This window comes from Pezoporus occidentalis, unplaced genomic scaffold (assembly GCF_034315485.1).
Source record: "Pezoporus occidentalis ecotype Australia unplaced genomic scaffold, CSIRO_AGI_Poc_V1 ctg198, whole genome shotgun sequence".
Classification (NCBI taxonomy): domain Eukaryota; kingdom Metazoa; phylum Chordata; class Aves; order Psittaciformes; family Psittacidae; genus Pezoporus; species Pezoporus occidentalis.
Genome location: NW_026913833.1, coordinates 239,764 through 257,913, shown reverse-complemented (window position 1 = coordinate 257,913; position 18,150 = coordinate 239,764). Strand labels below are relative to the sequence as shown.

Here is an 18,150-nt window from a genome sequence, read left to right as displayed (position 1 = left end):
CAAAGTGGTGCTGTTTGCATCAATACCCTTGTGCTAACTGTCCATCACAGCACTCAGAGGCAGTGAACACCGCGTTGCTGGAATGTAAACATTTCCAGTCTTGGCTTGTCTTTGGCAGATAAAAGACATCGGATGAAGCGACCACCTTGGTAACACCCCCAAGCCCCTTTCCTTGTCGCACCATTGGGAACGTTTTCGTTTAAGGCAGAGATGAAGTAGCCAGATCTGCCAGTACCAGGAATTACAGAGGCCGGTGTTCCATGACATGTGAGTAATCCCTGCAGGAGATGTGTGCAGTGACAATGATTGAACATTTTGGAAGGTTCTCTATCAGTAATACAAAAGGGATTTGGCACAGTTTGCATTTAGGGAGAGAAAGATGAAAACACACAAATTTGGTACAAACACTTTGTCACCACCGCGCTCGCTGCGGCTTCATCACCCACCACATCACGAGCACCCTTTTGAGGGATACAGGGTTTGCATGAGGACTCTGGTGTTTATGGCCAGAACGGGGTTTTCAGCCCTTATTTCTTCCACTGATGAAAAATCAAATGGGGCAAATGAAACCTCATTAAAAAGGGGGAGACAGGGGTTGGGGCTTCTCACCCGTGCACCCCAACACTCACTTTTAGATGGGCTTCATGCTGTACCGATCTCCCTATAAGCACATCCCATCCCTTCTCCCTCCAAGCAGAGCAGCAAAGCCCCCATGTTTCCCCACCCTGTAAACATCACCCTGTGCTTTTTCCACCTAAAATTACTTTTCTGTTAGCGGGCTATTGCGTATTCCTCCTGCATCCCGAGCCAAGCTGACACATTTTGATAGCAATAAATAATAAATGGGATTTATTTCCTTAGGTGCTGATGGAGACCTTTTCTTCTTCAGGGAGAAAGGTGGAAAGGAAGAGGGAAAGAAAAGGTGCAAGAAAAGGAGTGAGAAAGCAGGAGATGGATCCTGAGCCCCAGCCTGCTCCCATCATGGACTTCACCCTGCGTGGGTCAGGGTCTGGCCCCCTCCTGGTTCCTCCACTGAAACCCAGGGCACCTTCAGCCAACACCTTCAATAACAAAGGGTATAAATGATTAGCAGTGAATGATTTTTATAGGGGGGAGGCGATGGATGAGAGTGCAGGGCAGGGGCCCAGTGTAAGGGGGGATTGTCATGTTAAGGAGCTGTCAGGGAGCACAGCATCAGCTGCAGTGGCCGCAGAGGGGGCGATGGGCAGAAACCTTCCCTGTGCAGTGCAATTGCTTGGTTTATGTTCTTTAAAGCAGATTTTCACCTTTCTGTGTGTTTCATGCAGTGATGTGCATGGCCGGGTCCCTCCCATCGCCGCACCCCCCTTGCTTGAAGGAAGCACCCACCTCCTGTTACCCCACAGGGCAGCCTGGCCCTTACCCAGGCTCATTTCCAAGCCAAAGGGGCACTGCCACCTTTTGGGCTAGTTTTTGCTGCATTGAGACCAGCTTTTTTGTCCAGACATGGGAGCGAGCTCAGGCTCAGCTCCTCCTTCTCCATCCTTCCTCACAGGGCTCATAGGGAGGTGAAAGGGACAAACGCTGCTCGTGAGCCCCTGCATGGGCTCTGTAAGGACAGAATTGGTTTGTCCTTATGGTCTAGTCCCCTTCATGAGTACAAAAAGCTCGACTGAATGGGCTCCAACCTGTCCTCAGCTGCTGCACCGTGCATTGGTGCCAGCCAGGGACACATCCCAGGAGACAGGGATGTGCAAGGGGCACAGATGGGCCCCCGACAAAGGTGACATTAGAGCCCAAACCTCCCGTCCTGGCCTTGTAGCCAGCACTGAAGCTGTGTGGAGGTGTGAGAAAGGAAATACCAATGGTTTATGAGTGTTGGGCAACTGTTTGTTAGAAAACACTCATTTCCCCCCCAAAATGAAAGGGAAGAGCTGGTGCCGCTGCTGGTGCTGCGCTGGGACAGGCTGGGTGTTGTGGTGGTCCTCACCTCCTGTCCCCTGAGACCACGGGGCAGAGCAGCACCAGCCCTCGCCTCTCATCACCCTCAGTGCTGGCTTTTAAGTAGAAAAGAGGCAGAATGGCTCGAATCCAAAAAAATTCCTTTCTGCAAATATTAATTTCTTCATGTATCCAGTAAGGAAAAGGTGTTGCAGAGGAAAAACCTTTGAGGCAAACATTGAAGGTTGTACAGAAGCCTGTTTTCTTTCCTGTCCCAGACCCACAGGAGCCTTGCAGAGAGGTGCAGCACAGTCAGAGGCCTGTGGCTCTGCATCAAGGCCAGTGCAATAGGGATGGCCAAAGCATGGCTGGCGTGTGGCACTGGGGCTCTAGGAATGCAGCAGTTGCTGTAAAGTTCAGCTACATTTAAAGCTATATTGCAGCATTTGCAGAACTAATTCATCTCCTTGGACTTTACTGGATGTGCTCCGAGTCTTTCCTTTGGATGATTCAATCTGCAGGGGGTCGCTGAAGATTAATTTGTTATCATGTGAGGAATGATTTTGTCTTGGTGGGACACCGGCAGCATGGAAAGAGTGGGAGAGGTGCTTTGGACAAGGGCCTGTAGGGACAGGCCAAGGGGAATGGCTTTAAGCTGCCAGAGGGGAGACTGAGATGAGCTCTTAGGCAGAAGCTCTTCCCTGTGAGGGTGCTGAGGCGCTGGCACAGGGTGCCCAGAGAAGCTGTGGCTGCCCCATCCCTGGCAGTGTTCAAGGGCAGGTTGGACACAGGGGCTTGGAGCAAGCTGCTCTAGTGGAAGGTGTCCCTGCCCGTGGCAGGGGTTGGAGCTGGATGAGCTTTAAGCTCCCTCCCAACCCAAATCAGGCCGGGATTCTATAAAGCGGAGCAGGGTGATGACTGTGGCTCAATTTAACCAAATATCCCCTTGATCAGGGCTGAAGCTACTGCCTGGGAGCCCCCAAACCTGCCCAGGCCGGAGGCCGGTACCCGAGCTGCCGGTGCCATGCCCAGCAGCGATGTCCGCAGCCCTGCAGCGCCCGGGTGCCAGTAAAGAACAACACAGCCCGTTAGCATTAGCAATTTTTTATTTTCCTTTTTTGTTGCATAGGAAATGCAGTACTTGCTTCCAGTAATTGTATTGTAATGTGAGAAGGTGGTAGCACTAATGGTTGAATACAAGAGTTAAACTAATCCACACCAGCTCAAAAAACCTGCGGAGACTTAGTTGAATAAGAATGGATGCCCACAGTGATTCTCAACCAATTACAATTTTTCTTTTTTCACAGAACACAGTAAAACTAAAATGGTAGCTATGAGAGTCAATACAAGGATACTAGAGGCACGAGGGGCCTGACTCATAAAATAGAAATGAACACGACATGGTATTAACACGGGTGTCAAGTGAATTTGCAGCGGATCTTTCACGCGGCCGGTGGAAATTTTAGCGCCCCGAATTCCCAATTGAGGCTCGGGGACTTGGCGGGGCCGGTCCCAGGCAGGGCCAGGTCAGGGCTTGGCCAAAACCCAGCTTTCTCCTTGATTGTATTTCCAAAGCAAAGAATTTCCCAGAGCTTTCCCCCCAAGGCAGCAGCCAGGCGCCGGCAACAAGCACAAGCGGTGATGCCGGGCCGGGCGCTCTCTTCCTACCATGCTCTTGTCCTAGAGCCTCATCTTCTCGTTTGGTTTGTATTTCCCCTCTTATTAATTTGTGGATGCAGATAAAAGGAAGGGGGTGGGGGTGGGTGTTTGTGTGTGTTTGGGGATGTCGCCCAACACAATTGTTTTTGTTCATGCTCGAGCGCAGAGGATTCGCTAAGTGGAAAACAGCCTTCCCTAAAAACCCCAACGAAGTACAAAGGTTCACACCGTGTCCCAGCGCTCGCTTCCCGAAGGTTTTCCCTAGAGCTCAGAGGTAGCGACCAAGCGCGGTTTGTCTGCTAGGGACAAGGTGGAGTAACCCAGCAGCCTCGTCCCAGGGTGTCACTGAGCCCTGCACCGGCACGGAGCCATCCTGTGCCCCCCTTCCTCCTGCCAGCCTGCGCCTCTGGGGTGTCGGAGCACGGCCCTGCGCTGCCTCGCCTCCTGCACAGCCCCTTCCCGGCCATTCCTGTTCTCCGTTGGGGTTAGGGGAGGCGGAGAGGGGAAGGGGAGGGCGAGGAATGCCAGCGGGACAGCCCGAAGGGAGGAAGCTGCCGGCCGCTCGGCGGAGAAAAGCCACCAGCCTCCCGTGTTAATAGCAACGGAGCTTTTATGAATCGGGCCCAAAGTTTGTACAGAGTTTGTCTGAAGAAAAAATATTGCAACTGTGCATGAAACTAAACAACCACATGAGGTTTTTTTTTTCTTTTTTTTCTTTTTTTTTTAAGTTTTTTTTTTTTAAAAGTTTTTTTTTTATTATTTTTTTGTGATTTTTTTTTTGTGTGTGTGTGTTTGTTTTAATTCTTTCTATATGAGGAAGTCTGGTGTGAAGAAGGGTCAAGCATGGGTACCTGGTTCAGTGCTGCCCATTCAGAAACCTCTCGCAACGTGAGCTCAGCCTCGGGGGTGGGTTTGAGAAAGGACTGTCCCTTCCACTTGAACTGTGTGCGGCTGTTGGTCAGAGCAAGCTCTCTGAATTCTTAGGGTAGCTTTTCGAGACGAAAAGACCTTACCAGGCACGGATTTGTGGTCTCAAACACCATGTCCTGCCCTCGAGGAGAAATCAAAACTGACCACAAAAATAACAAAAAAGGGGGAAAAAAAAAAAGAAAGAATAAAAAAAAAAAAAGGAAAAAAAAAGAAAAAAAACCCAAAACACAAGTAATACTGAATTTAAGTAAATGTATACCTCCAAAATACTGAAAACACCCCAAATCAAGAGAAGACAGAATTTTGCGTTCTCAGTGAAATATCTTTAAACCTATCTGACAAGAACCAAGTCAGAAAAAAAGACTAACATAACTTTGAGTAATATTCATACAGCTACTAAGCATTATGGAATAGCATGCATTAATATTGTACGGTTATTTTACATCACCTATATCAGAAGGTTCTGACAGACAGCGAAGGCTACCGGTGTAGAAAAAATCTTACTTCAGAAGAGCAATATAATACAGATTTCACAGGCACTACATTTTAATATATCAGGTATTATGCTGGTTTTCTTATAACTCTTTCTGTCCTAAAGCTGGCATTATAACAATGACCGAAAAGGCAAGGATCGAAGTAAACGGAAAGTAGATACCAAAGTTGATATATTCATTTTTTTTTCTTTTTCAGATAGATTAGTGCATAGTTTTCATGCAGATAAACACTGCTATGCATTTACATTGTTGGAAAGCAGAGTGAATTGAGCCCAAGTTGTCACATTTTTGTAAATCATTTTGCCAGCCTGTAATAGCACCATGTAATGGATTTGCATTAAACATTAAATTGATTTCAGAATTGGTGACACAGTATTCACTACAGTTAAGTGCTATGGAATAGCTTCAATGTTACCTGCTATATATCAAAGCAATTTTCATCCCACTGCTTTTTTATTGGAAAAAATAAAAGGAAAATGTACTCGATACTAATTAGACTATTGCGCAGCCTTGGACTTGATGATGGCATAGCTGGGTTTACTGTCAAACAGTAACACATGCATTGACTTCGAGACAAAATTGGCATTGTAAGCTTGATTTAATGACAATCCTGCCTAGCAGGCAGTGGTAACTTCACAAGACCTGCCTCTGACAGACCTCATGAGGTTGGGTTTGGTATTTATTTCTTGTTTAGGTGCCATTGAAGCTCTCCTTACATTGTCATGCCGGTTATGGTTTTAATTTTGTTCGATGGAGGCCTTCTACCAAAAGGAAAACAAAACACCCCCCCCCCCAAGAAAAAAAAGATATTTCCAGAGACACAATGCAAAGTACAATATTAACTGACATTCTTTAGAAAAAAAAAAAAAAAAAAGAAAAGAATTCACCACAAGGAAAAAAAAACCTGTTTTAGGCTATGCATCTGGGTTTTCCTGTCTTTTTGTACAGTAAGTATTTCATAACACTGTTACTACAAAGCTGCAAATATACGGAACAAAGAGAACTAGAGAAAGAAAAACAAAATGTTAGAGGGATTTTGCATATTCCTGTGGGCTGACTGAATACTGTGGAGTTGAGAAAACTCGGTGTTTCGTTTCCCCTTCGACCTTAAGGGGAGGGGGAACAAGCAACAGAGACAAAGTGTACCATGGCTGCCTAAACTCGAAGCCCCAAAGTTTCTTTTCTGATGAAGGAAGAAGAATAAATACTAATGGCATCGCTGGGGTGTGCGGCATGATGAAAGCAAGTGCCCTCGCTCCAAGGAAAAGGAAAAAAAAGAGGAAAAAAAAGGAAGGAATTAACTTGAGAAGAAGTCAATTCGCTCTAAGCCATCGCTAGGGCTTTCAATTTGGATGGGTGGGGGGGTGGATGCAGGTCAGAGTATTTGTGCGTCTGACGGGTTGCGGAGAGAAGGAGATGGGGAGGGGGGAGAGAGGGAACAGAACTTGTTCTCGGGACTCCAAAAGGGAGCGACTGGGAGGGCAGCGGGGTGGGGACGTGACGCGGAGCCGGGGGCTCCGGCCGCGGCCCGGCTCCTGCCTGCGCACCCCAAGCTGGGTCCCTGGGCTCGGCTCCCCGCTCCCTGCCTGGCTCGGAGGGGAAAACACTGTTTGTTCTCTACACCTGCACAGAACGGAGCTGCCGGCTTTCCTGCGGGAGAGTTAAGGTGAAGGAAAAACGTCCTTTAGTGTGTAATACTTTACAACCCCTGTTGGTTTACACCCTTGACCGCCTACCTCATGTTTTAAAGCCTTTAAAACATTTTTTTCTTCTTTTTCTCACAATTCTGCTCAGAGTTCCCTAACTTTAGCGTCATCAAACTCAATATGACAAAATACCTTCAAAAATACAGCATACCTGTAATGTCCATTTACAATGGTTCTTCAGTAGCCTATACTTCTCAAGCATAGGAATATGCTATACCATTGAGAGAAGAAAAATAACTGTATTTAAATACATACAAAAAAAGGAAACGGGAAAGTTTTTAACTTAAATCCAGTTCCCAAAGGAAAAAAAGAAAAAAAGAAAAAAGAAAAAAGAAAAGAAAAAAAAAAGAGAAAAACCAAAAGAAAAAAGAAAAAACCAAAAAAAAAGCAATTCTATGAACGCTGCCTTTATAACGAACAATCAGAAATTCCACTAAGCTAATTTTGACAGAAATTTTTCCTCATTTAAACAACATTACAAAAGTCCTGCATTATAAAATAGGGTAGAATAAATCAGTGTAATCAATAAAACTATACAACATACAAATTACATATCTTCTGAGTGGGCAGTTTAATTCTCTCTCTTTGCAGCCATGACTACAACATGCTCACTAAAAACAACTAACTGCCCAAACTATTGCTTAGTTTGTTTTGTTTAAAAAAGGGTGCAATTTTATTGTATATACAACCAATTTACTGGTAATACCTTGTCTCATAGCAAGGTTCTGACAAAATGTTTGTCTAGGCTTTTTTCCCTTCACTGTGAAGCACTGAAAGCTGCTATTTTTTTTTTAGTGCACATATGTCTTAATAAAGTAATGCCCAGCTAAGTGCTATAGGGAAGGCAAAGGATGCTGGCTAGAGGATGTGATACCATATACTAACAATCACACAATACAATAGAGCAAAATGACTACTCAACCACTTATCAGACACATATGAAAATCCAAAACATTTTATTTTTTTCCTTAAATAGAGAATAACCAGTAAACAATTTTCAGAACTTGGAAGTTTAAAAACGTGCATATAAAAATGGGCATTATATACTTTTATTGAATGTGGATTGATTGCAGTCTGCTAATAAAAATGGGTGTGGGAATCTGAAGAAAAAGGAAGTTGTTTTTTTTTGTTGTATTTTTTTTTGTGTTTTTTTTTGTTTTTTTTTAAGGCTTGCTTGTGAAAGGAACAGTTGTAAAACAAAAATTGCTTGAAGCAGGGTTCAGCTTAGTGCTTCACAGTTTGACTGCTTCTCTAAGAAGAGCCCTTCCTGCATGTGCATTCAAAATCACAAAAGTACAAAGACAAACACCTAAAACACACTGCGTCAAGTGCAGCACCAACTTTGGTCAAATAAAACAAAAACCAAAAAAAAAAAATAAGAGAAAAGAAAAAAGGAAAAAGGAAAAAGAAAAAAGAAAAAAAAACGGAAAAACCCAAAAAAAAAAAAAAAGGAAAAAGAAAAATTAATAATCGCTAAGCTTTTCTACATGATATAAGCAGGTATTGCATATTTTCATATATCTGGGAGAAAACAAAACGAAAACAAAGGAAGACTCCAAATAAAATGTAAAATGCAGCAACATCCAAAAATACTGATAATCTAGCATCTACAGATCTCAGAATAGCACTGCCACTGACCATACAGGACAATCAACACTACTCCTATCTGCGGAACAACTAACATCCTATTTAATTCTAGATGTTGGAACTGACAATGGCTGACATAAAAGTCACATTTACAAAAAGTGTCTCCAAATGCTTGACTAGGGAAAAACCCCCTTTCAATATAGGAACATGTGCAACAATTCCACAAATAATCGCTATCCAGGGCAAGGCACATTGATATGGAATTTTTTTTTTTCTTTTTTTTTTCATCTCGTTTCGTGCAAATTAAGAAAACAAAAAAAAACAAAAACAAAACATTGTTTCAGGGAAAAGATGAGGAGCAAAGTGTCTTCCCAAGAATTTCAGTTACTTGATTGTATAGGACAGTAGTAGAAACCCTTCTGAAGGGTCGAACAAACATAGTTTAAAGGCAAGTGCCTGGAATAGGGATTACAATATTGTGTCTTAATGCACTCTACTTTACCCTACATTAACTATATAAAAATTAGTTACTAACACTAGAACATGCAGAGACTTTCTCTGATTAGCTGGACTCGCCAACCAGAACGTATATATATGTATAGTATAGGAAACCTTCTTAAAGTTGCATGTGAAGCAAAGGGGTGCTCCGCTGTCTGATAGAAAAAATCACTTGCACTCTTTTTTTTTTTTTTCTTTTTTTTTCCTTTTTTTTGTACATAAGATACAGGACGTTTGGGGTCCAAACTTCTCTTTTTTTGTGTGTTTGTTTCTTTTTTGTCTCTCTTTTTTCTCTTGTTTTTATTTTTTTCTCTCTCTTCTTCAGCAAGTGCCCTTGCTTTTGAACTGGCATAAGTTGTAAGATCAGCATCATTCGCTTCTGTTAATGTTCTCTTCACAGTCCAGAAAATGTACCAGTTCAGGGACACGAAGGTGTTTTACTTTCTGGACCGTTCTCTCTTATTCCCAAGGTGTTTGAGAACTGATAAACCCTATATTGCCGGAAACACGTAAAATTTGTCAGAATTGGCATAATCCATTATAGTGACTTTTAGCTTATAAAATTAACAGAGATTATGATTTCATTTTAGTTATGTGCTTTGATAACAGAAAATGATTAATTAGCATTTAATGTAGTTAACATATTGTGGTAAAAGCACCATTAGATTTGTATTTTTTTTGTATTTTTTTTTTTTTAGATTTTCCTTCAGTTTTAAAGGGATACAAGTTCAACAATAAAAAACATAAAAAGCAAAAATAGCTCCCCTTTTTCTTGCAAGGCTGTTTTTTACCCCAATAATTTAGAGTCCTGGGGTGGAAGGACTTGGAAAACAAAAATAGAATTTTCAACAATCTCTATCTTACAAAGATATTTAGCTATCCAATGAAATTGCACTTTACTCAATTCAAAATTCGATTGTTTTGATTGATTCCTGTCAGTTTCTGTCAAAACAGACCAACTTCCCCTTTTCTGCGTGAATTTTTGTGTAATTGTTGAAAATTGTTGAAAAAATGTTTTTCTTTTTTTTTCAATGTAAGTGCAGCATTTCAAACTTTTTTTCTTTTTTTTTCTTTTTTTCTTTTTTTTTTCGAAGTGAAGAGTAGTAGTTCGATGGTTTTAAATCGCTCTGCAATCGAGTGGAAAAAAAACATCGTTGACAATGCTCTGATGGTTCATGTTACGTCTCTAAGTGCTGACTGTAAATAAAAAAGAAACCCCAACCAAAAGAAAAAAAAAAAAGAAAACCTGCAATTTTTTCTTTTTTTTTTCTGATATGTTACAGAAAAAACATGCTCTATGTCTGTCCGGTAAGTTATATATTGCAGAATTCAGCTACTACAAAAGTTATAGTTTAAGTGTGTTTCATGATTTCTCATAGAAGTCTCACACCTTGGATGGGAAAAAATCGATGAGGATACTGTAAAACAGTTAGGCTCCATATGGAAAGTGTGTTACAACAGCGAGTTGGTAAGCAGCAGCAGAGGCTAGTTCTACTCAGTGTCACCTAACGCTTACACTACCAATGAAACACTTCAAAAGTTATGAAGCCCAACCATTTCCAGCACCAGAGGAGAAATTACAACAGTCCTAAAGTTGTCTAAAAAAAAAAAAAAAAAGAAAAAAAAAATTAAAATCTCGAAAAAGTTACGGCCTTTGCCATTCAACCATAACGTTTGCCATTTCCATGTACTAGTTTGCTGTCGGTGTCTGCTCGCCTCCCCTTCCGCCGATGTGAAGTCGCTGCGCTGCGTTGCTGCTGCTTCCGTGTTACAGAGGTGGGAAGGGGTCTGGTGGTCTGTCCGGTGGGTGGTGGGAAGCGGAGACTTTTATCCCAGGTACCAGGACTGCAAAAGAGAATGGGAGAAGCATCAGCCTCAATGCCCGTTTTTGCTGCTTCCCAAAGGGCTCTGGGCATGCTGGCCTCCTCCACCAAGAGGGGGGCTAATTGAGACCGTGACGAATCGACCTAATTACAAAGCTTAATTAAAAATACTGTACAAATCAATATATTACATTTTTTTTTCTCGCTGACAGTCACTGGACATAGCTACAGATGAACGTGGGGGTCATGTCACGTTACAAGTTATCAATCTTTTTAATAGATGATGGCTTGAAGATCCCTCCAGTTCACTTTTGTCTAATCCCCTGAAAAGGCAACGCACATTCGCCTCCCTGTGCCATTTATCACCCTGCAGTCGGGGTTTTCTTGGGTATTTAGGCATGTGCCAGCATAAGCATCTGTTGCTTTATACTGCCCTGCTTCAACTGTCTCGCTGGAACAGATGCACAGAAATTCAACAACAGGGCTGTTTTCTTAGGAGAAATGTGGATCGCTAGAGAAAAGCCAGGATAAAGCAAATCCGGGGGGAAGTGGATCAGGGAAAATGTCCCGTATCTCTGGCCATACTTGTGTTTCAAAACAAAACGTGGACCTCAACGAATAGCTTTTCTTTGGGAAAACTTTTTTTCCCTCCTTCCTACCCCTAAAGGGAGGGAATTCCCTGGGAATTCAGCTCCGCAACAATACCGTCCTTAACCCAACCGTGCAGATGCCCAGAGCACAGAAAGCAATTTCGCTTCTTGATAGGAAAATAAACACTGTCGGGAAGCTGGAGTGGGCTCTGCTGGAGTCGGGGCAGTGCCACCGCACCGGGGAGACCCAGCTCGGCCCCGGCGAGGTCAGGCCAACCTGAACCCGGGATGAATAAGAGCAGTGTTAGGCCCTGGGATCGAAGGCGCAGGGGGATGCTACTTGGCAATGACATATTGCTGTGGGAATACACCAACAAGCGGCAACTATTTAGCCTGAAGTAAAGTAATACAACAAGAAAGATTCAGGTATTAAAGAGCTGTTGCTGATACCCCACGTTTGGACTCTGGCTCCTGTAATATATGAGGTGCATACGTGCGCATGTATGAACTGACGACGAGTTTTACCAACTTTTTCCTCCGTTCCTTTTCAGCGTCTGACATGATTGATAGCACAATCAACCCGGGGAGGATTTATGAACATTTACAGAAGACTCTGAGGCAAGTTTCATGTGGGACTTGGAGATTATGTGGTCTTGCCATGGAGGTAGGAACCAGTAAAATAAATAGCACGATCGGAGAAGTTGTCCTGCTTCCAATACACCTCATTAACTAACTCTTCCTCTGCTCACCCTTCTGAACACAAACACACCGGTCCCATATCGGCCCCATCTATTGCCTACAGATTTTATATTTAGACTTACGCAGGCTGCAATTAAACCAAATAGTTCTCATATGTAAAGCTCATAAACAGAGAAAAGTTTCTGGCAGGATTTGTGAAGCGGTGCCAAGTCCCGTTCCCCTCCCTGATTTCAGGGCCCGATGGATTTTAGGCGGGCGCAGGGAAGCGGAGCGCGGGCCGTGCCGGAGGCACCTCCGACCACCGCGTGCTGCAAACTCTTCCCAACTTTGCAGGGTCGTCCCTTAACGCTTGTCATTTGAGCGTGAAAGCCTTTGGCCAGGCTGGGAACTGTGGAAGTTCCCCAGCGGGGAGTAGAGGGGTTAAAAATTCAGAGCCGATGGTCGGAATCTAGATTGCAGATGTCCAATTGGCTCCCACCGCCACATGGCCCACCACCGGCCGGGATGGCGGGAGCAGCCCTGGCCTCGCCACTCCTCTTTTTGCTTCAAAAGCAGATTTTTCTTGTTAAAAAAAAAAAAAAAAAAGAAGGAAACAGGGGAGGGGGGAAAAAAAAAGAAGGCAGAAAGCGAGCAAGCCACGGTTGCGCCCCGCCGCCCGTCCGCGCGCCCGTCCGTCCGTCCCCCCGCGGCACCGCGCTCCTTCACGCATCTTGCTATTCAGCCTGCGCCTTGCAGACAAGGTTACCCCAGAGCGGCTCTGTAATCCTTCACTGAAATAGGCTTTATTGATTGCTCTGGTCTATTGTTCCCTTTTCAAGTCCCCCAAGTTCAAGTTCATCCTGGTGTTACATCATGTCTCGTTGCTAGGGGCAACCAGACAGCCCCAGACGTGACTGTCATTAGCAAGAGCCGCGCTGCGCCCTCCCACCGCCCGCCAGCCGCTCTGACGTAGCAGCCCCGCTGCAAACACATTGAAGTATTTATTCTGCCTAATTTATGACCTCCACAGCAAGAGAGACCCCCACTCCAAAAACCAACACTGTTGTATATTTAATTAATCTGTCTTTCTCTGGCACTTGGGAAAGTTAGACAAAGGTCTAATTATTGTGTGTCGCTCCCCACACTTTTCTTTTTGGGGTGACTATTTGCATGGGAAAAGAAAACGGCAAGGCTGGGTGCGAGTCCCCTCCCTCCAAAACACCTTTTTTTTTCCCCCCTGCCCTATTGACATTTCATGAAATACTTTAGCTGCTTAAGGGAATTAGAAAAAGAAAAAAAATCTGATGTGAATGTAACTCCTTCGGAGTTGGTATTCAGTAACACAAATCAACTCATGACATGTTTAAATTTAAATGCTAACCACACACTCTGCGAGTTACTTTAAAGGTTAGTTTTTAATCAATAGAAGTTGCTGACTCCAGAGTTTTCGGCGGCGCAGTGCAGCTCTGGGGCCTTTGTCTAGTGCTGGGCTTTCAAACTTTTCTCTTTCTCTCTCTTTTTTTTTTTCCCCTTCTCTTTCCTTGAGATGATTTTAGCAATGATTTGCAGACACAGAGTGCTATTGTGCTCCTGACTAGCAACATGTCAATAAAGGAGTAGAGTTACCATGCACTAGGGTGTCAATATGACTCCTGCAGACACTGCTCGGCCTTAATACCAATGAAAAACTTAATTAACCCTTCCAGGAGCAACCCAAAGCACACGGCTGGTTTTGAAACTCCCGTGCCGCATCTCCGTATGGCCTCCACTAGAAAGATGCTTCTATAGGATCCCAACTGCGAGCACCTCTCAAACAGCTGCATCCCACTTCCTCTGCTCCTACAGCCCCTCTTGGATGGGATGTTTGAAGGGCTGAGGCAGCAGAACAGCAAGGCAAGAGAGCACATTTACCCATCAGATCCCACCAGCACCGCTCTTGGGGCACCAGTTTCATTCAGTGCATCTTACTACCCAAACGCACACTCAGGGTGATCCTCCTTTTCTGCTAATCATTTTAATATTAAGATCTCATATCCCCCTCAAGCCTCCTATACACGTCTAAGTCTTGCCGGATTAGGTCTGAAGGGCACTATTGTTCTCCTGAAGCACCTGTGAAACTTCTCTGTGCTGGGGCAGGAGACCTCAAATGAAAATGTATAGGAAGCGTATTATGCATTTGGAGCCCTGATAGTTGGAATCTGTCAAAGGGTTTTTGCACAATTAGGTGGCTTAGGGGGGAAAAAAGCAGCCTGGATCCCTACTTTTGCATGGCTGAAGTATTTTATGCCTTCTTTTAGAGTGCTGTGCTCTCAGGTCTAACCACCTTACCCATTTTATCCCTTCATGTCCTGTAACCTATCCACCGGCACCCAGATGGAGAATGCAGTATTGCCTTTCTTAATTTAAAATCTCCATTTAACTCATGTACACTATCAAAATACAGTCAGGATGATACCATCTCCACGCTTTTTCATAAGAGAGCCAGTATTTTATTTCCCTTCTATTTACTTTGCCCCTGTATTTACTTTACTATTCTCCCAGTGAATTTAGAGCTAAATGAAGCCAGCAGAGCTAAAGGTCCTACTCAGCAAAATTGCTGCCACACAGTTGTTGGTACCACTATGGGTCTGTATTGTCCTGCCGAGCACCTCTCTGTCCTTCCCCAGCACTCAAGGTGAAACATCAGAAAGAATTCTGCAGTCCGGTACAAGATCTTTGCTTCCCTTTCTCCAGTCAAATGAAGAAGTAATCTCATCAGGTTGAAAAGTGCTGACTAAGGATTTAATAAAGTGCCTGCAGATGTGTGTCATCTCTAAGGTATTCAACTCATGTAATGCAAAACAGTTCCACACTGAATGTGCTTATAAAATTCCATTTAACCATTGCAGAGCTCTATTTTACTGTTCTCAGAGGAGTATTATCACACTTCTGTCCACCCCCCCCCCCAATTTACAGCACCATGAAAGTTGAAACTCTGCACTGCCACTATCTGAGAATCCTCACAGTAGTGAGGTTTTATGAACCATAAACAATATCTACTTGACTGAATCCTAAATAGGAAGTCTGAAATGGCAATTATGTTTCTTTGATAGCCCAAAGTCTATTTGTTTCTTATGCTCTTCTGGAGATAGCAGAGACACACAGAAATCCTCAAGCCACTTCTGACAATCGAGGTCTTTGTACAGGAAGAACAGCAAGGGAACACTCCGTGAGTCAGGATATTTAAAGGGAGAAAAGCTGAAAGTGCCTCATTGACTCCGGTAGCAGTTTCTGCCTGTGTCGGGAGCCCAGAAACGGGCCCATTGTTTATTAAAATCTTCTTAAACCAGCCTTCCTGCGCGACGGGTTTCACCGCCGGCTCCCAGGCCTCCCCGTGAGCACCGCTCACGTGTTTGCAACCCACAAGACAATCTAATGCAAACTTGTTCAACTCACTCCTACCTGCACATCTCCTGCCCTAACAATGAGGCCTTTCAGCGCGCACAAAAAAGTGCGGGTTATAAAGCAGCCCCTATCTGTTTTTCAAATTAAAAAGTTAAACAAAAGTCCTCAAGGGCAAAGTTTAATGCTGCGGAAGGAGGTTGTTAATGTGGAATCCAGAACTGGGTGTGACAGTTGGCTTATTTCTCCGGGCGACGTAGGTTATTTAAGGACATTCACACGTTTGAAACTCTGACAAACTCCACACACAGGAGCCTTAGCTTCACCTAATCCACTTGGGGCTAAGACCTGGTCTGTGCTAGCCCTTTTCTTTAGGTTTCAGCCTGGTTCGTCTGCCTGGCGGCGGGATGGGTCGGTGCCATTGGGACTTCAAACGCGGCTGTGGCCGTTGCTGCCTGGGGCACGGCTGCACTCGCAGGAAGCTATTGCTGCACGGGCCCGGGCGGGAAAATTCACCTTTGATAAGAGCCTAAATAAAGAGGAAACTTGCAGCTTTAGAGCTCGCCGGCAAAGCGGCTGTTTGAGTTGAACCAGAGCCACAGCCATAGGGCACCTGCGAGGAGGATTCATCAGTTGAGTTCTTTTGTTTGGGGGTGAATTTCAGTCACCTCAAGAACTTCGAGGCAATCAAAGACATTAACCCCAGGAAGGTAAATTGGGGTAAAGAGTCTTCGTGGTTGCGAAGAGAAAAAGAGGATGTAAACAGCTAGGCAGGAAAGTGCTCCTTTAGACATCACCTTAGTGACATGGTTAGCTCTGGACTTGGCATTCCTGGGGTAACGGTTGGACTTGATCATCTTAAGGGTCTTCTCCAACCTCACTGATCTCATGATTCTGTGATTCTACCTTGTGAAAGGTCCTGTGATGGCTCTTCCCCATGGTACACGGTTGGAAAGCAAGAGACCAAAACTGGGGCTTTAATGCCATTTCAAAAGGGCAGCCAGGGTGAGTGAAAGCAGTGGCAATTTGGCTTCTGGTGTGACCGGCTGGAGGGCTCCTGCAGATAAATCAACTGCCTTTGGTCTTCCCTACATCTGAATTGAAACTTCTCTATTAGTTTCTCCAGGTCTGAAATTTGATCCTACTGCGTAAAGCAAGAGGTGAATACTGAAGACAAGGTCACCTTTGTGCCTATGGAAGTTATTTTCTTAGAGCTGGGATTAATTATTAAGTAATTATATTTTCTACAATGAAATACTGAAAGGGACATAAGTAGCATGTTGGTCATCCCCAAAGGGACATAAAACTGTGAGTGAATCTTCTGCTTGTCCAACATCCCACCACAGGAGAGTCGCACGCCCCACCACGAGCATATTTATACTGTCTCAAGGAAGATAAAACCCATCCCAGGAGGGACACTAGTCTCCAGGCGATGTGCACAGAAGCTCTGCATCCAATGGCTTTTGCGGGAATGCCAGTTGTGGCAAACTGCATTAAATTACGTGCAATAATTTTGTAATACGGACTTTTGCCTGCTGACTATTAAAAATGTATAGCAGTCCAAACCACTTCTCTCCTGGGACCAGCAAAGTCACTTCAGGCAAGATTTCTGCTTGGGTTCAAACCTCAAGCTGGGAACAGCTAGTGTTTTTTAACTAAGTCACCCCCAAACCCTCCCAAACCTACGAAAACACACTCATACAGTAAGTCCTGCTGTTGTTGCAGACATCTGAATGTTCCAGTAAAGTGTCCCAGCTGGCCCCAGATGTTTCTTAAGTATAAAGCAATGCTCTGAGCGCTGGACCCCCTGCTGCCTGAACCTGAAGCTCAGTGGATTAAAGATTGACTGCGCTATGACATATTCACATTTAGCCTGAATATAATACAGCAAAGACTTATCAATGGCAAATGTTTGAAATGTAATCCAGCAAGCAGAGTAGGCTGGCACTTTGAATATGATGTATAAATAATGGATGGGAACTTAAGATCTAAATGAGATGTACAGGAAGAAAACTTTCCCTTTTCTCTGACTCCAAAAGCAAGTTCTCTCACAATGAGGTCATTTTTATGTCCCTGTTTCGGTTTATAGTTTTGCTTTCAGACAAGAGGGTCTTCCTTTTTCTTTGGGAACGTACAGTTTCCCTCCACTTTTCTAAGCAGTTAAGCGAAGAAGTCCATTTATTTGTTAGTAAATTGACTTTGAAAGCTGCAAAATAACTTCTAAACTTCCGTGGTAGGCTGCGAGCTCACTGCAGCCCCGTTAAACCGTAACCCTTGCTGCTTACAAAAAACAAAGATAGTGGAGTGAAAGAGAGGAAAAAGAAAGGGAGAAAGAGAGAGAAACAATCCCATTTTGGTTTTTGTTAGAGGACGGCATACTACATAGATCAGAGACTTTTCAAAAAATAAAAACCCCCACTGTACACAAAGCACAGGAAAATGTGAGGAAAAAAGGAAAAACCTAAAAGCAGCTTAGAATGTGTTAACTCTGCCATTCTGTCAGCTTAAAGAGTATTTTATGCTTGATCAACAGCTCTCTTTTATTATGCTTTTCTTTCATTCATTCAAGACATCAAAGACCAGAACCACCAGTGTACCTGATCTACCAGAAGAACTTGTAAGGGTGTTCTAAAGAAACGGGGGTATTGGGAGCCAGACACCCCTGCGGACAAGGCAGTTCAAAGAGAATATTTCAACAATGATTACATTTTGTAAATCTTTGTACGAAAGACAGCTTATTTCCTGCTTTTTTCATGAAAAATAGATTCTATCCATTAAAGTGAGCCCACAGTATGAAAGTTACTTGAGATCTGAGGTACAGCAAGCGGATTAAGTGGATGGTGAGATGAAATCTTTGAGAGGGACGATGGCTTTCTCTGATATT

General features: G+C 43.9%; 1 protein-coding gene across 12 annotated transcripts in view; it reads right to left on the bottom strand.

Moving 5' to 3' along the window:
• Positions 1-3,008: 3,008 nt before the first annotated feature.
• Positions 3,009-18,150, bottom strand: part of NFIA (nuclear factor I A) — a 249,792-nt gene continuing 234,650 nt past the window's right edge. For all 12 annotated transcript variants that reach the window (XM_062617526.1, XM_062617522.1, XM_062617532.1 and 9 more), the window contains one exon: positions 3,009-10,639. In XM_062617526.1, coding sequence (XP_062473510.1) covers positions 10,622-10,639 — 18 coding nt within the window. In that variant the 3' untranslated portion in view covers positions 3,009-10,621. The remainder of the gene's footprint in view (positions 10,640-18,150) is intronic.